General features: G+C 41.9%; 1 protein-coding gene across 1 annotated transcript; it reads left to right on the top strand.

Annotated features, from left to right (window-relative positions):
• Positions 1-575: 575 nt before the first annotated feature.
• GNAT2 (G protein subunit alpha transducin 2) lies at positions 576-9,163 on the top strand. The gene is made up of 8 exons (XM_063104615.1): positions 576-693; positions 2,568-2,610; positions 2,891-3,032; positions 3,771-3,928; positions 6,208-6,336; positions 6,571-6,700; positions 8,390-8,543; positions 8,973-9,163. The coding sequence occupies exons 1-8, from the start codon at positions 576-578 to the stop codon at positions 9,161-9,163; spliced, it is 1,065 nt and encodes a 354-aa protein (XP_062960685.1).
• The last annotated feature ends 1,905 nt before the right edge of the window (positions 9,164-11,068 follow it).

The following is an 11,068-nucleotide window of genomic DNA, read 5'->3' as shown; positions in this document are numbered from 1 at the left end:
CAAGTACGCTTTAATGCCTTGAAGCTTTTGAAACCAAAGACCCTATAACCTGGAGACCCAACATGGGGAATGCTTCCTACACTTGTGCCCAGAATCTATAGCTCTCTGATGCAAGTAAATCTAAGGAAGCAAGAGACTTTTACGGGGTGAACCCCTCAAAAGGATGGAGGTGGTCATTATCTTATTCCAGGAAACTCTGGTACCCACATCCTATTCTGTATCAGAACCCAGCAAATCATTTCCCTAGTTACAAAAACATTTGAGTGTTTGCCCTTTGTCATATCGACAAAGCCCTTAATTGGCTTGACCCATCACATTGCTAGTTATAAAGGCTACAATCCCTAGACTAAGAAGTAGGTCTTCAGTTGGAGTAGGAAGTCTCAGCCAAGGTAGGCAGGGTACAAGAACCCTGCTCTCTCACCCAGCCCCATATAGACCAGCCAGCTTTTAGGGGGGCTAAGGAACTGATACTAGATCCCAACTTATTTTTTCCTTTTCTTCTATCTCATATAGAAAACCTTACAAGAGAAGCTTAAGAGCCTGAGGAAGCAGCTAGAGAGAAGGAGACAGCAGAGATGGGGAGCGGAGCCAGTGCAGAGGACAAAGAACTGGCCAAGAGGTCCAAGGAGCTAGAAAAGAAGCTGCAGGAGGATGCTGACAAGGAAGCCAAGACAGTCAAGCTGCTATTGCTGGGTGAGTGGGATGAGAATATGAGCCACAGAAGAAGGCAATGCTCCTTCCTGCTTTCTTGGCGGGTCAGTGGGTTCTAGCCCACCCCACGGGAAGGAGGGATGGCGGGTCATTTTTCTTCTCCCTTATCCAGTCTCAGGATAGGGGATCAGGAGCTTTAGGACTGAGTTAATATGGGGCCTACACAGTCACCCCAATAGGATCCAGAATGCCAGAGCTACTCTGGAATTTTTCTACTCTTCCTTGAACTAGGAATAGTACAAGGGCCAAGTTAGATTTGGACTCATCTCCAGATCTAACCAAACCTAACCTCTCCTTTGGCTTAGCCAATACTGAGAACCCTGGACTTGGAGACACTTACCCAATCTGCAGTCAGAAAACTCTGAGCCAAGGAAATCAGAGAACATGACCTTCCCTCGCCAGTGGACTCAGAAGTCCCACCATACAAATCAGTGCCACATAGTCCCAGGAATAGGCCCATTAGTTCTTGCTAAGTATACTGGTTCTTCCTCGCTTTCAGTAAAAATTTTGGAAGTAGGGAGCCCTGAGGGGATAGGAAAGGAGTCTTTATCTACAGCAGTCCCTCGTTGTCTCTCTATTCAGTAGCTGCCTCTAAAGCCTCTGCCAGATGGGAGGTTCATCAACTTGATGAGCTCCTAAGCAGATCACTGGTCTGTGCTGAGAAAATAAAAGCACCTCAGATAGTCAGTCAGAGAAATTGACTATGGATGTAAATACTATTGAGACAAGAAAGTTTGAGACACCTACCTTGAGCGGGGGACCCAATGGTACTACAGAAGTAAGCTAGTGGAAGCAGGTGGGATCTATGTAGCAGAAGATTGGCTGCCTGGGCTGGGTTTCCAAGCCCATGAGAGCCTGGGAACTGGAGCACCAGGCTAAGGCACCTTCATTTCCCCCAGCTGATCTGTTGCACAGCCCCAAGGACACACTAAAGAGTATATCTGTGTAAGCTGGACTCAGACTCCAAGGAGCCCAGGTTACAAAGGGGGAAAGAGATGGCAGAGCCACTAAGATCTTTTAAGCCTAAGAAGATTTCTTCTAGGTTCAGGATAAGCAGCTTAAGGGGAATAAGCACAGGCTAAGTGGAAGCTGAGGCACTGGGGTAGTACAGACTGAGGAAGAGGGTTGAAGGGTGTATGAGGTTTTAATGCAGGAGAACAGACTGTGAATGAGAATATTAGGACTTTTTAGCCAATAAAAGGAAACAGCAAGATGATGAAAAGTAGTATTTCAGCGAAGTAACCCAGCTCTCTCCAATCCTACTCCAAGATCACTATCTGAGTCAAAATGGGCAGAGAGGCGAAATGTGTTCAAGGAATTCCCCTAAATCTATCAGTGCTTCTCAACAGAGAGATTTTGACCCCCAGGGGCCATCTGGAAATGTCTGGAGACATTTTTGGTTGTCACAACTAGGGGAATGGGGTGCTACTGGCCTCTAGTGGGTAGTAGCCAGGAATGCTGCTAAACTTCCTACAATGCACAGAACAGCACCACCACCCCCAATTATCCAGCCCTAAATGTAAATAATGCTGAAGTTGAGAAATAGCTTTAAATTGCTTTAAATTCCAGTTGAATGGCCTGCCAGAAACTGAGGGCAGCAATCATCCCTATTTGTTCTCCCCTATCAGACTCCCAAGCACGAATTACCCAGCCCCAAATGTATAGTGCTGAGCTTGAGAAATGGCTTTAAATTCAGGTTGAATGGTCTGCCAGAAACTGAGGGCAGCAATCATTCCTATTTATTCTCCCCTGTCAAGGCTCCCAAGCAAGCAGTGGCTCTGACTTCTCACAGGCCATCTACTGGAAGGTTGGGGAGAACTGGTGGAAATCGGAAGCATAAGCATTTCTCCTTCTAGGTGCTGGGGAGTCAGGAAAGAGCACTATCGTCAAACAGATGAAGTGAGTAGGAACAAAGCCCTAAAGGACTGGGGTAGGGTGAAGGAGCCAGTGGAGGTACTCAAAGTGAAAGGCCCTTTAGCCTCAAGGAACCAAATATAAAGGGTATAAAGAACTTGACTCCCAGTGTATCTTATCTGCATTCCGCTTTCCCTTCACCACTTTGGGGCAGCAGTAGGAATAGAGATGGAGTTCTTATGACCCTTTAAATCCTCCCTGATTCCCAGTCCCTTAGGTCTGGTGACTCAGGTCCAGTTAAAGACTGGGTGTCTACCCCTTGCAGGATCATTCACCAGGATGGTTATTCGCCAGAAGAATGCCTGGAGTTCAAGGCTATCATCTATGGGAATGTGCTGCAGTCCATCCTGGCTATCATCCGAGCCATGTCCACACTGGGCATCGACTATGCTGAACCAAGCTGTGCGGTATGTGATTAATGTTATGTGGTTAAGGGTGGAAGCAGGAAAGGTTAATGAGGAGGAGAAAAGACTGAAAGCCAACGAACTAAGGAAAGATGGATAAGAAAAACAGTTTTGTGTAACTAAAATCCCACCTGCTGAGCTTCAAATCTTTTTATTCAGTCCTGGAGAAGTAAGCAACTCCTACCTTTACAATAAATGTTTATAAAATCTGTTCTCAGCTTCCTCTGCCTTTTTGTCTTATTTTACCATTTAAATTGCTCCCCTTAGGATCCTTGCCCTGGCCATGGAACTTTTATAAGCTAAATCCCTAGTTCTAGTGTTGGCCTTTATCTAGATTTGAATCATTGAAGGAACAAAGGCGATGGGTTCCTGTCTTCCATTTTGTCTATTTCATAGTTAATCGAGCCTTTAAACTTCCAGTCTCCCTGCAGCAGAGGACCCACAGTTTGTGGTGGTACACTTTCAGTCTAAGAATGGAAGCCAGAAACACCAGAGAAGAAGCACCTGGACATCTGCTATTCTCTAGGCACCCCAGGGCTAGATATATTGCCACCCTCTACATCTGGGGAGCACAGTCAAAAATTAATCAGTATGTTTTCTTAGATAAAATCTTCACTGGAGTCTGCCTCCACCTTAGGCTTTGGTAGCAATGTAAAATGCTTTCCATTCAGCAGTATTTCCAAAAGCTTCCTGGAAAGCTATTACCCCTGTGTAGTTCTCAGCCAGGTTTCTCCATTACAGGATGATGGGCGACAGCTCAACAATCTGGCTGACTCCATTGAGGAGGGAACCATGCCTCCTGAGCTGGTGGAGGTCATCAGGAAGTTGTGGAAGGATGGTGGGGTACAAGCCTGCTTCGAGAGAGCTGCAGAGTACCAGCTCAATGACTCGGCATCTTAGTAAGATTGACTATGGAGGGGGTGGGATGACCCTTAAACAATTTTCCAGGAGAAATCTCACCCAGCCTAAAAATTCAGGCATTGAAATCTGGAGACCAACAGACTAAATTCAGCCTGTAGACCTGTTTTGTTAGGCTTGAGCAGTGCTTCTCTTTGCTCTGTATTTAATGCTACAGGAATATCTGCCACAGTTGCCACCACTCTTGCTTTGCGCCAGCTCACTGCAGCCTACAAAACTAAAGATGCCAAATTTAAAACAGAGGTACTCTGCCTAGCAGCCCTCAGCTCTGTTCTGTTAAGTTGTACATTTAGCCTCTCCTTTTGGAGCCATAAGATAGCCCTGCAGTTCTGCCATACATTCTCACAGGAGACCTGTGATTCATGATGGCTCTTTCGAAGCAGAATTTTTTAGCTGGTAACCCAGGCTCTACTTAGGCCACTAAGCAGAAATGAAAATCTCTTTTACCTACAGCATCGCATGACAGGATGACAGAGTAGAGGATATAGAAACTGCCAGGGCAAACCTAAGGAAGATGGTCAGGGATTAGAGTGACACAGAGTTTATCAATCCTATCTCAGACAGTATAATATTAGACAGGCATGAGCTTCAGAGTCAAATGGAGCTGAGTTTAACTCCCATCTGTCACCTGATCTTGTAATAATGCTATCATTTACTATCCATGGAGCACTCACTAAGGCCCAGTCACTGCTAGGTGCATTTTGTACACCCTTTATCCATCTGCACAATAAGACTTTAAGGTAGACAGTACCTTTTTTTTGGAAGGGAGGTGGGTAGCTTTTTATTAGCCTCATTTTATAGATAAAAAACTGAGGTTCAGGGAAGTTAATTAACCTGCCCAAGGTCATATAGATAAATGGCAGAAGCTATATTTGCATCCAGGTCTGCTTGACGACAAAGCTGAATATTTTTTTTTACAAACACCTTAATGCTTCTTGACCCTGAGCAAGTTATTTAATTCTTCTGAATTTTTTCTTTATCTGTAAAATGTGAATATGAAACTTGAAGGCTTATGAAGTTAAATGAGAATTTAAATGTGAAAATGCCTGGCATATAGTAGGCACTTGTGTTCATTTTCCTTCCCTCCTTTTCTCGGTCATCTCACTTCACATCTGCCTTCCTCCTGCTTTTTTTTTTTTTTTTAACTTTCTTTTTTATGGTAACTTACAAACATATACAGAAGTGGGATAATACGATGAATCACCTACTTTCAGCAGTTATCAACTAATGGCCACTCATTTCATTTTACCTGCATCCCCCACTCAATTATTTTGAAGCAAATCCCAGATATCATTTCATCCTAAAAATGTCATTATGCATCTCTAAAATGTAAAGCCTTTCTTTTTTTTTGTTTTTGATTTTTTTTTATTCTGTTCAAAATTCACATTTCAAAGAGAAAGCATGTGATGAACCTAATTTGGATTATAGACACACTCCTTGGCAAAGGGAAGACAGGGAACCTTGATCAACAACACACCTAGCACATTCCAGAGGAGAGATAATCCTACAAAAGCAAATTAAGATGTTATTACAAAAAAATCTACAATTTGTGGTAGATAGCCAAAATTTTAAAAGCCCTATATATTGTCTCAGAATCTTTATTCTGCCGCTTCTACAACCTGCAATACTTTTTCTCCCCACCACTTTGGTGTATATCCTGTATTATCTCAGGATATACAAAGAGCAAGTTTTGTTTTGTTTTGTTTTTATAAAATAGACTTTCTAGAAAAGAAATCACAGTATCATCACATCAAAACATTTAATAAAAATTCCTTTATATCATCAAATATCCAAATCAGTGTTCAAATTTCCCCAATTATCTCATATGTTTTTCCCCCAATTTGATTCAGAATATAAACAAAGTCCATGCATTGCAGTGGTTCGTGTTTCGTATGTCTCTAGTCTCTTTCAATCTACTCCTGCCCCCCGATGGAACTTTTGGCACCCATTTAAACCACTAACTCTCATTCAAGGGTCTAGAAAAGCTTGCAGTCAGGGGAGACCCAAGGAAAAGTTATATGACTTGATTTAAATGAGATGGAACCCCTGCCTCAAACTGGCTTCTCTCTCAGCCCATCTCCCACTTACTTTTGTAAGGACACTTCAGGATTTGAAGGAAATAATCCTAGATTTAATAGTACGGATTCTAATCCTGCTTCTAATACCAAATTAGTTCTGTGGCTTTGGGTAAGACACTTTACCTCTTTTGGTCTTGGCTGTGGAAAATTTAATGTCATCAAAGCCAATCACTTTTCCCTAGCTACCTGAACCAATTAGAACGGATTACAGACCCTGACTACTTACCTAATGAGCAAGATGTGCTACGATCCAGAGTCAAAACCACAGGCATCATTGAGACCAAGTTTTCTGTCAAAGACTTGAATTTCAGGTGAGTACATGGCTCCCTGGGGCATCTCAGATATATATGTGGAATCCCAAAAAGGAGCAAATTCAGCCTTTGATGAAACCCAATCTAAATTTCTGTCCTCCTTCTTCCCTTTTTCCTTCCCCCTCCCCATCTTACTGCTAAATGGTCCCGAAGTGGCCACCTCTCGGGTGAACACCAAAAGCATGTGGGTCATATGTTGGGCATACCCATGAGAACAGCTGCTTCTTCCCTCAGGATGTTTGATGTGGGAGGGCAGAGATCAGAGAGAAAAAAGTGGATCCACTGCTTTGAGGGAGTCACCTGCATCATTTTCTGTGCAGCCCTCAGTGCCTATGATATGGTGCTGGTAGAAGATGACGAAGTGGTGAGTAACCTTTGCACCAAGCAGCTTTGATAGAAGTTCTCCCCGTGACCCTTTCTCTAAGCCCTGTGTCACTTCAATGCCCCCAATTTGGGTGATTTCAGCTAACACTGACAGTCTAGCAGTCCTCTAGCAGACCAATTAATGTCTCAGGTAAATCTAAAAACCTCTTCTGCAGGTTCTAGGTTGTCACTTTGGAGCTCCAGATTTACTGAGAGTGAGCTTGGTCTCAGATTAGACATCCATGTATCACTTGAACATCACAAAGCTCCTAAGAGGAACTGGGTATTAAAGAAATAAGAGATCATCAACAAGGCGAAGCAAAGGAGTTAAACTTAGTACTCTCCCAAGTTGCCTATGGAAGAAATGGAAAAGAGATGAAAATGATAGAGCACAGAAAACAACATATGATGCGTGTCTTCATGAAACATAATAGAAGGGTTAAACTAACATCACTTAGAAGCCTCCAAATGCACTGAGTGTCAACAGGAGTAAGGAGAGACTGGTAGATCAGGTTTCTCACATGCCAATTAAATGGGCAGCTGAAGACTACATGAGGGTGGTTCTCTTTAGCCTGTGAAGTTCTATAAGACAGGATCTCTGCAGGGCAAGTGTCAGAGCCCAGCCAGTTACCTTTTCTGAGTTTGAGAAAGGTATGGAAAATGCTAATTTCACATAAGCATCTGCTTCATAAATGGGGACCCACAGCTTACAGATGGAAGACAAACTCCTTTCCTCCTATCCCTTGCTCTAGCTCTAGTTCTTTTCCTTCCTCCTTAGTAGTTAAAGTTCACAGTACTCCAAATATCTTCTAGCCAAAATGTCTATTCCACAAAGGAATATTCACTTTCAAAGATTTCTTCTATCTTTAACCCTGAAGCCTATCAGATCTTAAAAGATTTTGCAGGAGTATTAAAAGTGAGAAAAAGCTACAAATTAGATTGTTCTTGCTTTATCAGATGAAAAGACTAAATTCAAGTTAGCTGATAGCATACTTTAAGGACCTAAAGGCCTGCTCCCTAACAGGAGGCTGGGCTGGGGCACTGAGCAACCTCTGCAGATGCAAAGCACCACTTTTCACTCTCTAAAAGTAGTAATCACAGAAGGAAATGAGAGAAGTGTTTGTGGTATGGCATTGGGAAATTCTCTAGCCCTCACTATGTGGCACCAGGGCCAAAGTATCCCTATCATGTTCCTGCTCAAACTGAGATCCGGGACCCCATGACAGAAGCCTAATCAAAATCATCCCAGAGATGCAAATGGGCACATACAAACTTGGGCCTGGTTTCGACCCTATATCAGCAGTAATTACGAATGTCAAAGTCCTTCGCTGTGCCCTGGCTGCCAAATATCTGCACAATATGTATTATAGACCTATATGCCACCGTCATGGACACTATACGTACATGACCTCAGTTAACTTTCATAATAACCCTAAAAGATAGGGAAACTGAGATTCAAAAAGCTCAGTAATTTTCCCCTAGTCACACAGCTATTAAAACGATAGACTAGGGATCAGAAGGAACCCAGATCTCTGAGACTCTACTCCATTACATTAAAAAGAGATAAGCTGTTCCCTGTCTTTCCTTTTACATTTGGAGCACTGGTTTCTCCATGGGGAACAAGAACAGGAAGTAAACAGGTATCCCATAAGCCACATCTGATATTTCTAATGGTGTTTCTTCTTACTAGAACCGTATGCATGAGTCTTTGCATCTGTTCAACAGCATATGCAACCACAAGTTCTTTGCAGCTACTTCTATTGTCCTCTTTCTCAACAAGAAGGACCTCTTTGAGGAAAAAATCAAGAAAGTCCATCTCAGCATTTGTTTTCCAGAGTATGATGGTAAGTATCAAGGGATGGAGATAATAGTAATGCCTTTTAGTAGAGACTGGCAATTGCCTCATTTCTTAGGCCAAGGTGTCATAAAGGAACTTGTCTTAAGGAAGAAACCTGGGAATTCACTTTCAGGGCTTAAATTCACATGTCTCTAGAACTGAGCAGACATGAGATGCAGGAGAGCCACTGACTGTTCAGATAATAACTACTGTAAACTAGAGGCAGAGACAGAGATACCTCTCTCCTCAATTTCTCTGTTCAACTCAAGTGAGAAATACTGCAGTGCAAAAAAGGAGAGAACTCTCCCCTCCAAATGGGCCTCCAACTGCAGTTGTCTAACACATTTCAAAGATCAGAGTCATTCACCTAAAAAATAAGTGAGCAAATATAAGAGTTAACTTATCCCACTTCTTCACTATTTTTCTGGAAAACCAGGGAACAACTCCTATGAGGATGCAGGGAATTACATCAAGAGCCAGTTCCTTGACCTCAATATGCGAAAAGATGTCAAAGAAATCTACAGTCACATGACCTGTGCTACAGACACACAGAATGTCAAATTTGTGTTTGATGCAGTTACAGATATTATTATCAAAGAAAACCTCAAGGACTGCGGGCTCTTCTAATCCTCATCATTCCTCAGGTATACATTCTATAAACAGGCTTGGAATCTTGGTAATTTCAAGCAGAAAATTAGTCGATATACCATGATACAAAGAATAAATCCATTCTCCTTTGGGAATGAAGTATGTATGATTACAACTGTGTCTCATACATTCTTTTCAAAGTGGGATAGCTAGTGCAGTTTAAAGAGTGCAAGGCCAGGAGTCAGAAGACCCAGGTTCCAGTACTGGTTCTGCAACTTAATATAAAAATGTGAATACTTCGTTTCTCTGAGCCTCAAGTCCCTCAACTATAAAATAAAGGTAACTTCCCTTTCTACTTCACAGGATCATTCTGAGGAGCACAAACATGACTGAAGGGAAGGCACATAAAAGCTGCTGGTCAGAATCAGAAAAAAATCCTATCTAAGAAAGCTGCCATTTACAAAATTCAACACCTGGTTTTTAGAATAAACTACCCCCACAGACTATTCCAAGCAAAACAGCCAACCTTCCTTACAGTCTGCAAAAAAAAAAAAACATTAAAAAGAAAACCTCAGTAAATGCACCACTCCCTTTTTACTCACAGACCTCTATGTGCCTTAGCTCAGAGATCTGGATCACTGGATAGATGTCAGCTTGTTAGTTTCTAAGGCACACATGCAAATATGATTATCTTTATTACACACAGATTATCCCTCTGTCCCCCAGGCTGTCAAACAGAGTATCCTTTACCTCTCTAACTTATTCTCAGATACACAAGATACTTCCTGAATAAACTTGGAGGACATCAACACACTCCCACTTAGAATATTAAAGATTTTATTACTGTCACTTCTCTACGATAGAATTTAGAACAAGTGAGCAGTTATAAAATTTTCATTTCAACCACTACATGTTTTAGGTGAACAAAAAAAGACAGCTAAGCTTACTTTAGGCACTGAAAATCTTTGCAGTTGGGTCCATGTGATGCTAGCTAAAAACAACATCTCCGCAAACAGGCCAACAAGTAAATTATTCCTTTAAACTCCTTTGAGAGGAAACGAAGCTTGCATTTATCTTGACAGGAGGTGGTGAAATCAAGTACAGATTTAGCCTTTACAACTACTAGTGAAGAAAGCTCTTGGCATCCAAGATTTAGCATATAAAAGAAGGTGTCAATTAAAAGGAAAACCTGCTCTTCGCCAGAAACATCCATTCACATTTAGGCTGCTACTAGCAACATTAATACTAGAGAGCCATATGAGTTTGAAATACACTTCAGAATAAATTTGCAGCTGTTAAAATTGTACTCATTTATAGTCTTCTGATCCCCTAAAAAGAAACCAAAGTAGGAGGGGAATTACCAGAGAAACTACTCCGGCTACTGCCAAGTAAAAAACTTAAGTCAAAGAAAAAAACCTGGGCAAGACTTCTCACATCCAAGAGCTGTTCAGGGACTTCTCTGAATGGCTTGCTCCAAAGATCCCTAATCTGTTCACTTTAACTTAGCACAAAGGGATTCTAAGTCTGTTTTGTATCATGGATCTCTCTGGCATTCTGATGAAACTCATGGACCTCTTTTCAGAATAATATTTTTTTAAATGCATAAAACAAAATTCAAAGAATCCCAAAGGAAATGAGCATACTGAATACAATTCTATCTATAGACTCTCTGGAGCTCTGAAGCCCCAGGTTAAGAACCCTCACTACAGCTATGATCTTGTCCCTTCATGCCCTAAATATAACTTATCCCATTTATTCCATCTCCATATAGGATAGCCCCAGCTTCCCTCAAATCATACCAGATTGTTAGTGCACTTACTGACTTTTCCTTGGTCTTTGAATCTAGGTAGAAAAAGGTTGTGAGCCAAACTATAAAAGGCTCCTAGGTTATTAATGTTCACATGGAACCTGCCCTAGTCCTGGTATGCAAGCAGAGCCAGTGGA

The sequence above is a fragment of the Cynocephalus volans genome, chromosome 8 (genome assembly GCF_027409185.1).
Source record: "Cynocephalus volans isolate mCynVol1 chromosome 8, mCynVol1.pri, whole genome shotgun sequence".
Lineage (NCBI taxonomy): Eukaryota > Metazoa > Chordata > Mammalia > Dermoptera > Cynocephalidae > Cynocephalus > Cynocephalus volans.
Note: the sequence above shows the minus strand (reverse complement) of the source record. Positions and strands in the feature narration are given on the sequence as shown.

What these genes read in the sequence shown, in the direction of transcription:
- GNAT2 (XM_063104615.1), top strand. Translation starts at nt 576, where the DNA reads ATGGGGAGCGGAGCCAGTGCAGAGGACAAAGAACTGGCCAAGAGGTCC. An exon ending in ACTATCGTCAAACAGATGAA is followed by an intron (nt 2,611 to 2,890) that starts GTGAGTAGGAAC and finishes TACCCCTTGCAG; the next exon opens with GATCATTCACCAGGATGGTT. An exon ending in TTGTTTTCCAGAGTATGATG is followed by an intron (nt 8,544 to 8,972) that starts GTAAGTATCAAG and finishes CTGGAAAACCAG; the next exon opens with GGAACAACTCCTATGAGGAT.